Here is an 18,707-nt window from a genome sequence, read left to right on the forward strand (position 1 = left end):
AAAGTACGTAAATATTATTTTTTCCAGTTCTTTAGAAGTGCCTCTGCTTGTGGAAAATGCTAAAACTAAACAAGTTCTACATTGCCATAAGTAACATTTCACTGAGAAAGACCCTTTTGGGAATATCTCTGTTGATTCAACACATACTCAAATCTATTTCACCTCCTGGTATTCTTCCACCAGTGTGCTTGTACGTCCTTATACTCTTGTATCAGCTACAAGATAAGCTGGGAAACATCTGTACTATCATATCTGAATTAAATGTTAAATAAATACTCTGAATACAATTATGTGGACTCTTCATGAAGCATACAATGACTGTACATACAACACTGTGGAACTGCCTGTAGAAGAGATGTTCATAGCCACGTTTTAGGTACAAGCCTATTTGTTCAAGAACGCTTTAGAAGTCCATGTTAGCCTTCAAAAGCTTACATGCTACGAGCTCCAAGTCTGCTGCAAAGGTGAAGCACATTCAGTTTCAGAGACCAAGAAAAAAGACGGGTACAGCTTAGTTTCAGAAAAGAAAAGAGTTGCGAGATTAAGACTTTTATGGCTTCAGCAAATAAACCTTATCATAGCAAAGCAAACTATGACCTTTGAGCAAGAATTTACTGCACATTTAAGTGGAGATGACAAAGTCAGTGTTCATTTAAGCGTGTGGTTCAAAAAAGCAGGTGTATGCTCACAGAAATGTATGTTTCCTGGGGTAACACTGCCCAGAATATACGTACACCAAAGAGCACCATCCCATTAAGTAACTCAGCTGCAAGAGAAAAAACAGAGCACCAGGCAGCTGGTCACAGAAGGCAGCAAAGAAAGGGCATCCCAAATCAGCTGCAGGTAATGCCTGTGCTGCTCCAAGCTTTGGGGGAAAACAAACCCCAGGAAACAATATTATTGCCAACAATTACTGAGGAGCAGCATCATATAGCTACAGCCAGAAAGGATTGCGTTTGTGGTCCAAGCTGAACACATCAGTGCACCTAATAATAATCATCTCCCCAGCCTGCTGACAAACAGTTCCAACTCACAAGGCACTACAAAACTCACTTCAGATCTGGTTCATCCTACAAATGAGAATCCCTACAAGTAGCGGGACAGTATCTCTGGTACGAAGGGTGGGATCGTGGCTGTGCACACGCGGCACAAGTACACCTAAACTCATGTTCTTGCCCAACTACTGCACAAAGCTGTACGTTAAACAGCCTCCAGACAGCATCAGATCTTGCAGTACCTTCAGCCTGGGGATCAAGCTGGGAATCAGATTACAGCTCCACACAGACAGAAAAGGATTTTCTGCCTATCTCAAGTTATTCAAATCCTTTTATGACAAGTATGAAAATATCACGTGTAATAATCTTACTGCACTATCTCTTACAGTTACCTTAGCATGATTACAGGCCATCTGACATCAGGGACAGAATGGTGTCACCTACACAAAACGGTTCCCATTTAGCCACCCCACCAAGCATAAATTCACAACTAGATATGTAGCTAATCACAGGATTAACCAATTACAACCTCCGCTATCTTACTAGATGTGCGGACAGCTCTAACAGTTATCGGGGTTATGAGAAAAACACAAACAATAAAAAGCAGTTAACAGAAAACTTGTTTTTACTTGCGCCTTGCACTAGTTTCCCTCACCCAGATTTGGTTAGATCTTCAGAGAAGGAGCACCATACCACGTGTCATGGATTTACGAAGTGGGTATAAGGAATCCAGCGAACAGATACAGACTTCAGCATTATACTCCCACTGCCAGCAGCCACGACAGGTCCCACACAAAGCTGGCGTTATTCTGAGCCTGACTTTCTGCTCATTAAAAACGCCTTTCTGAAAGCCGATAGGAAAAAGGGGTTTCAGTGTATTTGTTATACCTGCGTCAGCAGCCAGCTCGGCTGAGAGCTAACTCTAAACAAAGCCCGCACAGTACCAGTGGGCAGATGCACGGGAGCGCCCAGAAGGCAAGCACTCAGACCGAGGGCAGGTCACCGTGCTGAACCTCCAGGAGCATTGCAGCAGCTTTGTCAGAAGACAAAAGCCTTGCGTAAACACGGCAACATGTGTGGACACTACCGCAGACAACAGAAACAGGATTTAATCAAGGAATCTTTTACATGAAGTTGCTTATTAAAAGCATCTGCCAAGCTAAATATCTTGTAGAGCAGGCACGTACTTCAGGGAGAGCAGATGTCACCAGCACAACACGCAGGAAGAGCGATGGTTATGCTGCTAACCTGGGCAAACCACAATGTGCTGTGTTAAGGAGACTCTTCTATTTCTTGCTGCAAGGAAAAACAGTCTGATGAACCTGGCAGACTTGATGTAAATACCTTCGAAGGTGTATTTATGCTGGAACACAACTTAGCACAACTCTAATTAAAATTTAGTAGCTTCTCATTAACACACACAACACATACTGCAGGAATTTTACTAGCAGGCTTACAGCTTCTGTTTTTAGATGCATGATCTGGAATACTGCTTCCAAGTGTTGATTGCTTTTTTGTCAAAGATTCCTGCCAACTACAGGGAACACACGGAAAGACACTGAACGCACCTCTCCTCTAGGACACATCTCTGCTGCCAAAAGCAGTCACGTTTATTATAAAGAATTACGAGAATCAATCACTAAAGAAACTACAGCATTAAGCGATCGCTCCCCATAGGCGGCTACATCTAAGGTATTACTGTATTCCGTGGTACCTTCTTCCTGTCACCTCCAGTCCCTTTTCTTGTGCTGCTTTGTTCTTCGATTTCAGACCTCAAACTGCTGCATGGGCAAAAACACTAAAATGTGTTCGCTACCAAAATTAGAAGGCACTGCTCTGCAACACATTTTAACCCTTCAAAAAAAGTCCCAGGAGGGAAACTTGTTTTACAGAACAGACTTTATCACTCTAACCTATTCCTAATTAAATATTTGTTCTTGTTGGTAGGTATTATCAAGTATTTTGGCTTGCAAGTATTGATTCCCAATGAATTCCTCACTCCTTTGATAACTAAGATGTACTTGCCACATCCACACAAACAGGAACAATCTTCATAACTGAGCAAATGATACGGGTACCTTAATTACCTTAAATCTAAAGCGTTACCTTAGCTGGTATGTTCAATTGATTTGAGGTGTACAGCATTGTACAGCATGTTGATAATGACTGAATGTGTATGTGTGTGTGTGTGTATATATATATATATATATATATATGAGTGCAGTTTACAATGAAAATTTTCAAAGACAGAAGTCCAGTGGTTCACTAACAGACCAAGTCATAGGCTCTCAGGTACCTCTGAAACCGTTCTTAAAGTTCATTAAAACATACTCTCGTTTTTTTGTTGGTGGTAGGGTTTTCGTTTCTTTTTTCTTTTTTTCCTTTCTCCAAACATGAGAAGTTCAGGAAGCGGTGGGTTTTAAACTCCTGCTTCTTCAACTATAAGACGACTTCAAGGTTGCACTTTTCAACTAAACATAGTTTTTTGTTTTGTTTTTCCTAGAAGTGATTTCTTAATGAAGGTCAGTAGTTACGTCCCCAGCTTCAACAAGGCCTTCAATGTTTTATGCTCCTACTAGAGAGAAGTCAGTAGATAAGTAAGATAAAGCTTTGGTTTTTTGGTCAGCAATTGGAAAGCATGACATTTAGGAACACATAAATAGCTTTTGCTGTACAATTAGGAAAATACAATGTAGTACATGATGACATCACTGAAGTAGGTACACTAACAAAAAGGGAACTTGCATATGTTTACAATTTATTTTAGCATTTAAGACTTATCACTAGCCTAATTTGAAATGACAGTCCCAACATAATTGAACGATCTTCATATTTTATCCAAACTGGTTTTCCAGTAACACACACTCAAATGTAGGAGAAACCAGCCACACCAGCAGCTACCACAAGTGTTGGTTCCTATACTAGGACAGACACACAAATTTTCAAACACATTTGACAATGACACTACATCTACTAATTTAATATGATGGCTTCTAATTTTCATTTAGCCAGCTAAATATTGTGCAGCTATTCCTTTCACAAAGGCTCAGCCTTTCATAATTAAATTTGGTATTAGAGAAGTATCCTGATGTACAGATAGGCTTTTCAGAAACACAGTTTTATCAATTAAACCCATCTGAAGGAGATCCCAGTTTTTTCTAGGTCAGCCAATTTTCCACTCAATTCAGTTTTCTGTTACTGAAGCACTACTCGCAGTCAATCAAAAAGCCAACCAGGAGGCAGAAAGTAGTAATTTCTTTCTTCGGGCCTGACGCAAGCCTTAGGCTTAGCCTTTAGCCTTAGGCTAAAATCCCTAAGGGATACATTTTTACAGGGGTTCAAGGGTTAAATACTATGTCTAAACTTCAGCATACTCTCCTGCAATCCATCTATCTGTGCTGTCGCGGAACAGCCCAGGTTGGAAAGGGCCTCCAGGGGCCACCTCGTCCAAACCCCAGGTCCAAGCAGGTTGTTGAGGGCCACGTCCAACCTAGACTTGAACTCCTCCAAGGATGGACAGTCCACCACCTCTCTGCTAAACTCCTCCTCCTATTTTCCTGCTTTCATGGAAATAATATTTGTTCTCCTATCTAGTAAAAGTTTCCCATTCTTCCAAAAGACATCCGTTGGTTCTCATCCCATTGCCACACAATTCCAAGGAAGTCTAGCACCATCTTCTCGATAACCTAAATAGGCCTAAATGGGCAACAGGGAACCTTGAGGCCGAGCAAAACCTGCCTCTCAGCCTCTACTCATGTGCTCCAGCCTCCTCAGCTTCTTGCCAGTCCCCCAACGGGTTCAGAGGTTCATACAGATATGTCACTGCCTTTCTAGGGAGCTTAAAACCGGACACAGTACTCAATGCGGTTTCACTTCCTTGTGAATAAGTCTGAGATTTAGTTAAGATACAAGGCTTTTTTTTTTTCCTGTCTAAGTACTTGCAATTTATACTTGCACAGACACTTGGAAAAAAAACAGAATTCTGTACTCCAATTCCCTTCTATATTAGTGCACAGGGCAGTTAATCAAAATCGTTATCTTATCATAGCCTTCATCTTAAGTAAGGTTTATTCACATCGCTGCTGTCATTAACTCCCTGTAATGAGAAAAACTTCCCGTGTTTGTTGCACGCAGCTTCATAAGCACGTTCTCCCAAAGAAGTCACGCTCAGTCTGACACCGGCCAAAAGTGTCTATAAAACCAGGACAAAGCCAGCATCCCACTGCCCCCTGAATCATCTCAGGAGATGAGCCTACAAGTAATCAGCCTGTTCTCTTAAAAAGCACACACACAGATCACAGGACAGCGAAAGCTATTTTCAGCATGTACACAACAACATTTTCAGGAAAAAAATCCATGCTGCTGTTTTTAATAGCTGTGAAAATTCAGGATGTGTAACAGCTTTAAAGGAAAGCAACTCCGTCCTCCTCCTCTCTTTAAACCAAACTATTCCTTCCCTTCCTGAGGAAGTAGTATGGAACTCTGTTTACTAAAGGACGCGTACAATAAGCTATCTGGAGACCGCTCCAGCAGAGCGCTCGAAGACCTTCCAGAATCATCAAGGAATTTACAAGTTGTTTGAATTACTCCAGCTCCTATGTGACTGACTTGGAGATAGTGTGCACAACAGAAAATAAGAACTTGAGAACTAAACCCTCTGTTCCAACTATTTGTTCAGTTTAAGATTATTTCTTCTCCAAGTTCTACAAGTATAATAGAAGCCATTCTAACAAGAGAAGCTCAATTAAGAAGCCTAAAAAAACATTACTGAAATTCTGTTCACAGTAACAGGCAGATTGCTGTAAGTTATCATGGAAAATAAGGGCACCTTGTCCTGTTCAATACGCCCCAATCTCCCTATTCCAACAGGAACTTATTTATTCAACGAAGTCTTAAAAAAATATTATCTGTTTGCTTTAGAGCAAAACATTGCATTGGAGAAACACATTCCAGTCTCAAATTGTATTGCAGGAAGAAACAGCAATTTTGCCTTCACTCTATTATTCCCACAAGTGCCTCGATAGATCCCAAATAGCATTTCTCAACAGACCAAAGGACAGAAGAAGCAGAATCACGCGCAGCTTGGAGTGGTAACTTCATTGTTCTTCTGCTTGACTTTCCTTCTCTTGGCTGAGTTCATTTCCTCCTGTCAGGACAATGCCCTTTGGGATGTCAGGCCCCCATCTCACACGGTGTGGTAGGTGTTACATGGCACTACAACAGTTTTGAACCCACTCATAAGTTACTACTTTTCCTAATCATGCACTTCCTTAACTGTATACAGAGTCAGAAACAAGTTACTCACTTTTTTTCCAGCGTCCCACAATTTTTAACTGCTAGGTGGTTCTTCGACCTGCTCTAACAAAGGTGCCTACAGTGAGGTTGTTGCGCTCACTGCATGTGAATCGCTACAGAGATGAACTGTTTGCAGAATCAAAGTCATCGGAACGCAGGGCTTCCCAGGAAAGGAGGAGAAAGAGCTGTTGTTTAGCTCAGTACTTCAACAGAAGGGTTTCTATATGCTGAAACCCTAACTTCAAATTGTTCCTCTCCCAGCCGCTGCTGGTATTTCATTAGTCTCCAAGGCAGCCAAAGTCAGCTCCCGCACAGTTTCGGCAGGCAGCAGGTCCCCCTCTCCTCTTACCAAGGGAAACGAGCAGCACTTCAGACCCCAGCAGGGGACAAAGTAATGCAGCCTACGTTAAGGTGAGCATTTTCACCCTCTTCTGCTCACGCCAGAATAGCGGTAAAGAGCTGGTGGAGTCTCTCACCACAGTGGGAACTGTGAGGACAACCTGAAATCTGTGGCGTAAGAATAATTCACTGGCACCTAAACTTTTATATAGGGAGAAAAAAAATCTAGTAAGACTTACTCAAGTAGCTTACAGCAGAGATGTCCTAGGTAGGGTTAAGCACATTTTTTCACATTGATTAAAACAGACAAAGCCTCCCTGCCCCACGAAGCCCCCCAGGCGGCCACAGTAAGGTACCGTCCCGTATCTCAGCTACACTCTCACAGGCTCCAGGCTTTTCGGGATAAGCCACCCGCGTTTGCAACACTTCCTTGTACCAGCGCCTTTCCTTCCCTTCCTCTTCCCACCAACACGCTCGCGTTATCTCTATCGCCCATCTCTTCTCGCCTCTCTCAGGAGCCCAGTCACAGGCGTTCTTGCACAAGCATCATTTTCCCCTCTATCCTTACTTTTCTTTTCTTTTCTTTTGTTTTTTTACCAGTTAGGAACGGCGCCCACACGCGCGAGCTGCCCCTGAGCTACCTGATGACTGCCCCCTCGGCAGCCCCCGCTCCCAGCGCTGTGTGACAGCGCCGCGGACGCCCCGCGCCCTCCCAGGACGCCCCCCCCGTACCACGGAAGCCCGCAGCGGGGCTCCCTCGCCGTGCCGGGGCCGCCTTCCCCCACCCGCTCCCTCCCCCCCGGTGCCTCCCAAACCCGGTCACCTCCTCCGGCGCCGCACCCACCTGCGTGCCGGGCAGGCCTCGCACGAAGCCGTTGCGGAGCGCCCCGTGCGCCGCGCCGCAGCCGTTAGCGCGGGGCTGGGCGCCGCCCGCTGCCGCCCGCCCGGGCCGCTCCATGCCCGCCGCCGCCTCCCGCGGAGCTCCCGCAGCCGCCGCGCCCCGGCCGGCCCCGCCGCGCCGCGCCGCACCGGAAGCGCGAGCGCCCGCCGCCTCGGCCAATCGGCGGCGGGGGCGTCACGTGAGGGGCGGGGCCTCGCCGGGAGGCGGGGGAGAGCGTGGGGAGAGGGAGGCGGGGCTCGCCGCCGGGGGGCGGGGCCGGCGGGGTGCGGGCCAATGAGGAGCCGCGAGCCCTTCGGGTGGGGAGGGGGGAAGGGGCTCGCCCCGCCTCGGAGGGGAGGCGGAGCCGAAGGGAGAGCGCTGCCCAATCAGCTGGCGGAGACGGAACCGGGAACGGAGGGAAGGGGACGAGCTAGCCAATCGCGGCACGGCGGCGGAGGGAAGGGGGCGGGGGCGGGCGGAGGGCTCCGTCCAATGAGAGGAGGGAGGAGCGGGGCGGCAGCCAATGGGCGGGCGGCAGGGCGGGGCGGGGCTGGGCGTTGGGCGGTGGCGGCGCGTGAGGTGCCACAACGGCCGCGGGGCCGGGCCGGGTGGGCGTTTGTCGGTCCGCGTGTCTGTCAGTCAGTCCGGGGGTCCATCAGGCCGGTCGGCTGCTGCCTGCCGTCAAGGGGCCGGGGCCGCTGTGGGCCCTCAGGGTTCGGGCCGAGGCCCAGGCCCAGGGTCCGGGCCCGTTGAGGCCCGGCTGTCGGCCGTTAACGGCCCCCGCGGCCGAGCTGAGGGCACGGCTGCAGGCAGCGGGGTTGGCACTGGGGTTGAGGGCCGGCCCTGCTCCATCGTCACCCCCGGGAGCTTGGAGACGGCGCCCGTGTGGCTGGGGAGGCCAGCGCTGGGTATCCTAAATGCCACGTTTAGTTTGGGGTAAATAATGCCCTTTTTAGTAAAGTCTGGGTTAGCAACGCCCTGCAGAGCACACCGCAGGGAGGAAACCCCAAAGCATCTGTGTGCCCTGCCCTTTGTACAGCCCCAACAGGCTCTGTGCAGCGCAGGGAGAGGCGAGGGGGAGATGTTTACCCTTCTTTCCCCCCAACACTGAGGAAGAGGAAGCGAGCCCAAGGCATGTACCCACCCACTGAAGAGGTGGCGGTTCGACCTTTGGTTCCTGGGGTGTAATTGAAGGGGAAGGGCCGTGGTGCTTCCTAGAATGTCGCTTAGAACAAATCTCGGTTAACACAATGACAGCCAGGTGAATTCGAGAGAATGTTCTCATCCTTTCTAACTTGCATTTATTGATAGTTATATTTCTGTATGATATAGTCGCATCTTGGGGCCTCTCTCATGAATCTCACTGCAAATTCAAAATGAAGGTAAGGCTACTAGGACAAGTGAAGTAACTTCCATGAAGGAGCCAGTCATTTTTCCTTCCCTTAGAAGACTTGGGCGAGCCTTATGGCTGGTTTCAGCAGCACGTGGGCAGCAGCACGTGTCCAATACGCTTCATATCTCCAAGTCGCCTATGGAGAAGAGATCTTTCTGTAATGAGGGTACAAATGCAGGCTCGGAGTAACAAGTCCAGGCGGGGTGTGGGACCACGTAGGGTTAGAGCTGTGTGAGGCCCCACTCCTTGTCTTGCTGTCTGCGGCCACTCCCATATCTTGACTGCCACGAAAGCAGGTTTGGACTTGCCTGAGAAACATTCTTTCTTCACCTGGTTTCGGTGTGCAGCCAGCCAGAGCTGTCGGCTGAGATGGGATGGGCCATGTCCCCTCTCGTGTTACAAGACAGGAGCATGGGGAAGACTGGAGCTGCTGGGTAGGACGTGGGGATCAAAGGAGCAATTGCCTGTGCTCAGCGTTTGGGTGCTTGTGCAAGTGGACTTGCTTCAGTGCAGGTGCGGTTACTAGTGCTGGTGGAGAAGGAGCGCATGGACCGCTCTTGCTGCTGAGCTTTTTCTGGACAAGGAGGGGAGAGTTTCTGCGGAGTCAAAATGGCTTCTGAGGAAATTAAAAGAAGGTAGTGAATGAAAAACGAAAATAAGTGAGCATATGAGAGACAAGTGTACAGGAGAACTACATACTACAGAACCTTTTTGAAGGATTTTTCCCCGATGCCATAGTCGGCTGCTGGTATTTTCTTCATGGCACCTGTCCTTTTGGATAAGATTGAATTGTACTGAGCAGCTTGCTCTACGGGGGGCAGATGGCCCGCAGGCCAAGGCTCTCAGTATGCCCCTGCCCACCTGTATGTGCAGGAGCTTCATCTACTTATGTCCTGTTTCTAGAGTGGATAAAGTGCTTCACCTGCCCGGCACTGGATCTCACTGCCCCGTTATCTGTTCAGAGCCCAGACCCCTTCCACATGTAGGTGCTTGAGGGACACCTGCCCCCCCGGCACAGAGGAAGGTCGCTCTCACCCTGGGGTTGTAGTGAGAGGAGAGGCCAGGATACCTGTGGAGACAGGTCCCAGCCTGGGGCTGCCACAAGCAGCATGAAGCACATCCCACAGAGCTCCTGGTGTCACCTGGGCAGCTCTGACGTGGCTCAGCGGGACACATGAGATACCTGTGTACGCAGGTGGCTGCCGCTTGTCTCTCTCGACTACGTGGCTACACAACAGAGGGTCCAAAGAAACTCAGAGCAACAAATTCAAGTTCTAATTTTCCTTTTAGGTCTCAACAATACTATTTCCCTGAGGTGGCAGAGCAAACAGCTTTACTCAGCCAACTGAATGAAGCAAGGAATTGTATCAAAAAATGAAATGAGTCGAAGGGAAGAGCAGGCCGTAAGTAACAAGTCAGACAGGCAGGGATTGCTGCACATCAGGCTCATATCGACAGAGAGCTTACATCACTGACATGAGTCAATGCGTACTGTTGCTAACCAACTGCAGGTTTGGGGATCACTGAGTAGAGTCATGAACTTTGGAGACAGCAGAAGGCAAACGCAGGAAGGAGCAGCTGGGTGACCAGTGGGACAGAGAGGGGTAGCAGGGAAATTTTCTGTGCCGGTTTCTGCAACAGACAGAACATGGGCCTTCTACAGCGATTAGAGATAATCAGAGCTTGTGACCGAGGGGAATAATTTCTTCTGAGAATGGAGAGAGTTGACAACTGAGAAAAAGCTGGGCATGTGAACAATGCTAGCTGTGCAGGGAATCTCGATGGAACGTCTCAAGGTGGCTGTAGTCAGAAATAAGCCTAAATCTTTGACTTTTACAGTTGCCACACAGACAGAATAAGCAGTGATTCAGCCCTTGCATTTGAGGCAGTTGATAGCAGGTGGGCTGCTCTGAGAGGGACCAGTCTGCATCTCCAGGTGCCTCTCCTCTTCTTCATTTTCAGTCTCCAGGTACAGGCTCAAGTGAGCACCAACTGATTGTTGAAGGTGTAATTGAAAAAGCTACAGTTTGGGCAGACCTATGCAGTGCTGTGAGGTGAGTATTGTTTCCTTTTTTTTTTTTTCTCCCCACAGTTACAGTAACTTAGCACTGAAACTTCAGGGTGCAGGGAAATAACTCTAGGAGAGCTCTGAATTTTAGCTTGTGTCTGAATGGCAGAATGCCTGCCTGAACCACAGAAGGCGTAGCAGAAATGCAGAAAGCTCTTTGAGGAGCTCCTAGCTAATTAAATAGCCCTTGAAGAAAACACAAAGCTCTAACAGTGTCCCAGGAGAATTTGTCCAGCCCTTAGCTAAACTTCAGGGAAAGCTGGAGAGGCCTTGGAGCAGCTCATAGGAGGAAATGCTGCTCGTTTGGAAGGTTGGCTGGTCTGGTGTTCGAGTAACCATCTTCTGTCCTCAGCTTAAGTAAATGTTGAATACCCATGGCAGATTGGTTCCTTTGGTTGGAGGCAAGGGCAGACAGGTACAGCTCTTTTTGAACAATGTAGGTGGTTGGTTTAAATTTAGCTAAGCTGAGAGTTATAATTTTGTTCTAGGAGAGACCCTCCCAGTCCTTAATGCCTTCTGCAGAGAATGACGCAGTTCCAGGCCCACCACAGCTTGTGTTTTACCTCACTGGCTCTAAGAGAATAATATTATTAAAATAAATAATATTACCTGGAAATAAAGTAAGCTCGAAATCTATGTAATGCTAAAAAAAGACCCTGTCCAGGCTATTCTTTTCTCTCTCTCTTTTTTTTTTTTATTTATTTTTTTGTATTGAAGCCTTGATTGAACCCATTCAAGGGTTCTCTGATTCGGGTGATTTGGGCACACTGATTTGGACCAGAATTTGTAAACACTGTGAAGTGTTTGCTGCTCAGTGTCTTTGCCTGGAGAAACCAGCCAGGCTTGTACAATGTTCTTGTGGTGAAATGGGAAAGGTGTCAGAGTGGGAGATTTGTGATCGGAGGTGCAAGAGGCCTGAGAGGATGTAGGTACTGAAAGATGTGTCTAAAGGCTGGTCTGATGAGCCAGAGGAAAACAGAGATGTAGGAGGGGGTGGGATGGAGGATCAGGGTGTTGGCCAGCAAAACAGGGCATGGGAGGGAATCCAGTGAGTTAGCAGGGATTAGCAACAGACTAACTTAACCACCTGCAGTTATTATTCCTTCTGATACGTACAGCTTTAATCCTTCAGTTAAGAAAGAAGTAGATAACTGTACCAAACTTGTTTATCCTCTAGGCTTCACTCAAGGCTGACTGCCAAGATTGTCCTAGCCATGTTTGGAGCCTTCTTCTCTATGCTTTATCTGTTTTTCCTCGTGTCCCTCATCCTCAAGACTCTGTAAAAAATAGTATTCAGAAAATTCCTCCATCCACACAGTTCAACTTTCTGAATATTTACCTTTCCTTTGGGCAGTGACTTGGGTAGTGTTTTGGAGTGGAGACCGGCGTTTCTCCATAACGGAGCCGGGCTGTTCGTCACAGCTAACTTGAGGCCAGCAGCAGCATCCACCCACTTTCACTACGTTTCACCCAACCCTTGGCAACACCTGCTTTTTCTGGAGACTTAGGTCTGAATCTTTTCTTATGCCAACACAGTGGAGATGTGTGGTGACGTGTCTTCTCTCAGGTCACTTACTGGCATTGTAGGGCCAACAAAGGCTGCAGCTCCAGAAACCCTTGGATTCACCACCGAGAGAAGTTGCTGTGGGTTAAAACTGTCCTAGCAAAATTGGTGAGTTCTGTGTTTTAACAAAGCAGGAGAGGCAGCTTTGGGAATGAATGGCTGAGATGGAATCTACTGCTTTATCATCATTCTTGGCTTTTGTTGGCTTTTGTTAAAGGAAATGTAGCCTGAGAGAGTCTGTGGCCAAGATACAGGAGCAGTGGCAGAACGGAGGTGATTTAAGTGCGCATACACTTGGGAAATAGTGGTTGGAAGCAAGGTCATTTCAGCAGCTTCTGGTCTCATATGTGGTTCCTGTGATATGCTGTTAACCACTTGTACTGCTTCAGCTTTCATGTTCCTCCTCCGTGGACTTTCATTGCCACTCATGCCTGTTGCTGCTCAGTTTGGTGAGTGGTGAAGAGCTGTAGTAGAAAATTCCCTTAGCTCTCAGGTTCATTTCCTTGCCGACAGTGCTTCCTGCATCTAAACAGGCCTCAGTCTCCCGTCAGGTTCAGGGCTCTCTGGAGAGTTCACTCTTGCCTCCCCCAGCTCCAACACATCAGGGGTTTGACCCTGCGTACTTGGTGTGTTGGGGGCTCTTATTTAATGACACTTGTCTCCCCAGCTCCAGCAGTGAAAAAGGTCCTGTCTGCGTAGCCAATGGCCAGGTTCTGTGTCTTTTCTGCCCTCCGTGTCGGGTGATACTGAGCCAGAGGGTGTTTTTTCTTTTTTTTTGGTGCATTGCTTTCTTAGTCTCTAAAACCAGGATAGTGAGACTATTACCCTCCCCATCCAGGATGAAGTGAAAGGCTGCATCTGTGCAGTGTAAACAAAGCCCTAATTTACATGTAAATGTGTGTGATATCGCTGTAGCAGCAGAGTTGTACCAGTGAAGCCCTCCTTATGTGCAGGCAGCTTATGTCAGCAGAATAGGGCTCTTTTTTCTTTTTTTTTTTTTTGAACAGAACTTTTCCGAGCACTGTCAGCTATATCAGCAAAAAACATTCAATACCAATATAACTGCATTCTCATTAGAGCACAGATCCCCATGACAGTTTAATTCCTAACTTCTTTTTAAGCACTTCTAAGGGTGTGCACCTAAGACTTTTGGCTATATGGAAGAGACCCCAAACACTCCTCCCATTAGTACCCTGGCAAACGAGCTCAGAGCAGATGTGGCCTCGTTTTATCAATAGCTGCAGAGCGCTTTGAGAGATGGTTAAAGGCACTGAGCCTGGCAGAAGCTAGACTAGACTGTTATGGCTGACTTCAAGGAGGACCACAGCGGTTTCTGCTTCTTGTGACAATATTGTTGGTACCGCAGGAGTCGGCTCAGGTTCCCCCTTATTCACCTTTTCCCCTGTGAAGAACGGAACGAAAAGGCCCTGTAGGCCACTGGCACTATTGATGGGGGAGCAGAAGAGACTGTTCCATACAGTGTCATGTTGGTGGCTGTGCTTGTTCCCCGTGTGAAGAGCCCCTGACTGCTGCAGCCCCTCGGTTGCAGCACATTTGAGAACCGCAGGATGCTTGTCCTGTGCTGTGGCCTCCTCCCATGTAGCTGCTACCCTGGCTTCCTTGGCTCAGCTTCAACTCTCTTTGTCACTTTAGCCCCCAGTTTCTGACTGTGAAGATATCGGCATTAATAATTCTGGTCAGCTGGGAACACCCTGAGCACTTGGTACAAGTCTGCAGGAAGTCTCTCTGTGTGCAAAGAGTCACCGACCTTTGGCCATGTGTTGGCTGAAGGGGAATAAGCTGCAGCTCCTCACCCAGGCAGTTTGCACTGAAGAGCTGCCATAGGGGTTGTAGAGCAGCAGGGTGGGTGGCTGAGGCTGACAAGAACAGCGTGGTGGCCAGCTGGGTCAGTCGGCCTAGCAGAGAGCTTCATCAGCCAAGGAATTAGTGGCAGCAAGCATTATGTGTTTATTGTGAGCTGGGATGAGGTATTTTGTCCTCTGAACAGAGAAAGAGGGTATATAAGGCTATAGTGTTCCCTTGAAAACACGTCTTTGTTGATGGTTTTCATTTTGTCCCTTTCTGATGCTGTTAAAAAGGTGGCACATGAGAAGAGAGCAACGTAAAGAGAAGGAGAGAGATAGCAAGTACACTAGCACGTGAGCAGTGACCAAACCTTAGTGTGGAGAAGGAATGAAGGAAGGAGCAGTTTGTCCCCCTTCAGGTACCAAGCACAGTTTCGCAGGTTTCTGTTCTCCTCCCTTTCCTGTTTAGAAAAATCTGGATGAAGGGAAGTAGATGAGCTGACAAAAGACATAGCTAAACCCCAGAGAAGTTGCTGCAGGCCTGAGTGGTTGCTGTATCAGGCACGGCCGTAAGAGGGAAGTGTGTGCTCAGGCATTAGGCGCCTTTACTGCGTGCTGGAGCAATCCCAGCTCGGCTGCAGGCAGGCAGCAGGGACCCTGCCCGGGTCCCACCTCCTGTGCAGGGCTCACGGCAAGGCCTGCGCTTCTGCAGGCCGCAGAGGCCAGCCACGGCCAGGTGTGCAGGTAGCCATGGTGGTGGTGGACAGAGGGGAGCTGGGGTGAGGACGTGAATTGCTGTGCGCAGATCCCTGTCACCTCTTGGACAGGGGAGGATGGGCTGTGCAACTCTGACCACTACCGGGAGAACTGGGGCCGCCTTGTCCAGAGGAGCTGGGCAGCTGGGTGGGGAAATCTCACTCCAGCTGTGTCCTCACACACATACATCAGAGCACTGGCTGTGATAGCTGGATCACTCAGGATTAGGGCATTCAGGCTTGAGGATGTTGATGCTGGGATGCTTTTAGGAGGGGTAGGGAAAGAGAAAGAGAGCCAAGTAAACGGGGTGAGCTTGAGAGCTTCACAAAGAGGAGGATAAATCCAAAAGGATATGGGCAGGACGTGGTTTTAGCAACCCCTTGGACCCTGGTGGCTGTCACCCTCACAAGACGGGCCACCCATGACCATTTGCTAAGTGCTAGTTAAAGCTCGCTGCTGCACAAGGCAGAAAAGGACACCGGTACTGTGTGAGATGGGAACTTCAGGCTCCAACGAGTGTGTGCCTGCTGGCTCTGGTGGGCCCTTTTAGCTGGAGCTGTCACGTATGTATGGCTGAGGGGTTTCTGCTTGCCACCTGGCCTGGGTGAGGGCTGGTCTGTGCCCACCACAGTAATCCTGCCCAACCTCTAACCATGCCGGCACCTCCTGGAAGAACTGGGGAACCCGCTGTGACAGTGGGAGCTTTGGAGAGGTCTCCAGGCTGTGTCTGGTGGTGTAAATGAGATCTGAGTTTGAGCCGTTTGATACGGAGTGATACCTGGCTGTTGCATGGCAGAGGGGTTAGGGACGCAGCTCCTACTACGTTCCTGCTGAGCTCCTGCTATGCTGTGAAATCAGTCGCTGCTGTTCCGTGCTTTTGCTATTTTTGATAGCCCTGCTATCAGCAAGGAGCTGAGCCACAGGGACCCACAGGGTGCTTTGAGGAGAAACAGAATTGAGATTGATTTCCTATAGTTATCTGCCAAGAAATGTGAGCAGCAGGGCCCAGTGAGGAGCACCAACTGACCTGACCACCAGCTTCCCATGAGTTTGTACTGCAGAGGGGCACACGGTCCTGTTATAGATTTGTTTCTCAGGGACATTTTTTTCCTTAGAAGCAGAAACAGAGGAAACTGAATGAGACAAATCTCAATTTATTCCTTGTTCATGCCACAGAATCAAAGCAAAACACATCCAAGAATAAACTGCACGAGAGCTGTGGGCAGGTGCTGTGGCAAGGCTGGGGGAGACATGGAGTGTGCATCTTTTGGCAGCTGGCTGGGCACGTGTTGATTTTTGTGCTTTTAAAGCCTCGTATTCCTGCACAGCAGCAGGACCTATAGCTCCTGCAGCAGGAGCAGGGGCTGCGAGTCTGGCTGGTATCTAAAGGCCCAGGGGATATGAGGGAGAGAGAGCTGAAGGAATGCGTATTGCTCAGCACGTGCCTGTTGTGTGCATCCTATGGGGGGAATGCTGCCCGGCAGGGGATGCGGTACATCCGTGCCCCGTGTGTGGGGCGGCTGTGGGCCGGGGGCTGCTCTGCGTGTGGCTGCCTGTGCTGTGCAGCTGTGTGGGAATGGCTGCGTGTAAGGACACAAGAGGTTACTTGGCCGTTAAATGAGGCGAAGCATTGCCATGGTGACCACACTCTGCTCTCTTCTCCCTGCCAGATGCCAGGCTCCCAAGCACTAATGTCTGTGGGTTGTTCTGGGAGGCCCAGACCACTCTCCCTCTATTGAGAATGAATGAGGACTCTGCTGCCCGCTCTCCAGACTGGGAGAGTGGTAAACACAGGGATGTCTCTTTTTTTCCTGTACATTTGATCAGGGGGCACTGTCTGGGTATGTCCTACTGGTTAGTGCAGTGCAGTGCAAAGACCGCCTACTGGTGGCTGGTGCAGCGCAAAGACAGGAGGGCTGGGGTTTGAATTGCTGTGATACTTCATTGTCCACGCAGTGTCCTTGCGAGCAGTGGGGCGAGCCAGCTGGCACTTCTTAGGCACGTGGTGTGCGTTTGCAGAGAGCTGGCTGTTGGAGGACCTTGCACCCACACTGCAAGAGGAGGTGCTCTAGGGAGCTCCACAGTGAACCACTTCAACCCTAGCACCACCAGGAGCTTGGAGCTCACCAGCGATAGGTACTGCAAGACTCTAAGGACAGAGCTCACCAGCGATAGGTACTGCAAGACTCTAAGGACAAAGCAACTGTGCACCAGAGCATCCTGCCTCCGTGCACCTAGTGTATTCACATTTGCCATTAGTGCCCACACAGGTTGTGTTTGCTGTTCCTACTGAGTTGGATCAGATCATGTTCTGTGCTGCAGCCCCTGGCAGAGAAAGTACAGCTGCATCTTCCAGGGACCAGAGGAGCTAAAATGCGTTCCTCAGAGACCTTATTCCTTTCATCTTCAGAGACCTTACTCCTTTCATCTTCAGAAGGCTTAATTTTTTCATCAGCTCTCTAGGTTTAGTACTTGGTGGGCTGTGAGGCCATGTTAATCATCTCCCTCCTGTGCTCTCAGTTAAAGGTTTGGAGAGCTGGCTGCTTTGTGGTCTGTGGAGAAAAAAAGGAGAAAGAAAGGCTTTGTAGCCTAAAACGTTTGGACATGCGTGGGCTGAGGAAGAACACTGATGCTTCTTGCACAGACCCATATGCAAAAGCTATAAAGAACAAAGCAAGTAGATGGTCACCCCAGTCCTGTAGGCTGAAGTGCCACAGGAGACCAGAGAGGTGCTGTAGACCAGAAAGTAAGGTCATCACGTCCCTTCTGCTGCACTGGAACATGGCAGACATGCAGAACACAGCTAGAAGCTCCTCACTGGTGTGCCTGTTGTAGCATATTCCACTGAGTACCTGCCTTTTGCCTTTAAGGGTTTTTGTTTAAAGCACAGAAAATGCTAGACACAGACAAACAGGTATTGTCATCTTGTCTCTTCTGGCAAAGGAAGAGAGAGCTACATTTCAGTGAAAGCAGAGCAATCTCTACTCAGCTGAGATTTGCTAATTTGCGCTGTCATGAGGTCTCATTGGAAACATATTTTTAAATGAAAAAGCAAGGAAATGATGCAAAATAGATTTGAGCATATTCCAGGAGATAGCTAAATTTTTCATAGTGAAAACCAATAATAGATCAGTCTGTGTGCTATGAACATCTCATCACAAAAATACACCATGGGAGGCTTCTGCTATCTATTCTTGGCTGAGCACTGACCTTGGCTATTAGATCTCAATTAAGCAACTCTATGACTAATGTTTCTCTCCCTCTCTCCTGCTTTTCTGCTGCAGAAAATGATGTTCAATGCTGAGTACCTGCACACTTACTCTCCAGATGGGACCCATGGTTTCTTGGTAGGCTCCAAGTCACCTGAAAAAAAACAGCATTTCTTGTGTGATTTCCAGGGAAAGGAGGTATTAAAGATCTGTGGAGACAGGGATTGCAGCCTTCAGCATCGAGCAGCCTCTGCTGTTCCCTCAAAAGCATGCAGTGATCATTGCAGCTGAAGGGAAGGGGTGAGTAGTCCACAGGGATCAGAAAGAGCATGCCATATCTTTGTTTCTGTATGCTTGCTCACCTGGGATCTTATTTTCCTTTAATTTCTCTCCTATCATTTAG

The 18,707-nt window shown here is 48.4% G+C and overlaps 1 protein-coding gene and 1 long non-coding RNA gene across 10 annotated transcripts in view; one reads left to right on the forward strand and one right to left on the reverse strand.

Moving 5' to 3' along the window:
* SPTLC2 (serine palmitoyltransferase long chain base subunit 2) overlaps window positions 1–7,652 on the reverse strand; it is a 74,945-nt gene extending 67,293 nt beyond the window's left edge. For all 3 annotated transcript variants that reach the window (XR_014585096.1, XR_014585097.1, XM_083838285.1), the window contains exon 1: window positions 7,474–7,652. Coding sequence is in view for 1 of the 3 variants with exons in the window: in XM_083838285.1 (XP_083694411.1) it covers window positions 7,474–7,587 (114 nt within the window). In the remaining 2 variants the exon portion in view is untranslated. The remainder of the gene's footprint in view (window positions 1–7,473) is intronic.
* Window positions 7,653–8,095: 443 nt separating this feature from the next.
* LOC310900511 overlaps window positions 8,096–18,707 on the forward strand; it is a 30,612-nt gene continuing 20,000 nt past the window's right edge. For 3 of the 7 annotated variants that reach the window (XR_014585167.1, XR_014585168.1, XR_014585169.1), the window contains exons 1-4: window positions 8,096–10,305; window positions 10,865–10,956; window positions 11,459–15,083; window positions 18,380–18,604. This is a non-coding gene — a long non-coding RNA (uncharacterized lncRNA). The remainder of the gene's footprint in view (window positions 10,306–10,864; window positions 10,957–11,458; window positions 15,084–18,379; window positions 18,605–18,707) is intronic. The other 4 variants (XR_014585172.1, XR_014585173.1, XR_014585170.1 and 1 more) reach the window with 4 other exon arrangements.

Source organism: Anser anser (assembly GCF_964211835.1).
Source record: "Anser anser genome assembly, chromosome: 5".
In the NCBI taxonomy this organism is placed as follows: domain Eukaryota; kingdom Metazoa; phylum Chordata; class Aves; order Anseriformes; family Anatidae; genus Anser; species Anser anser.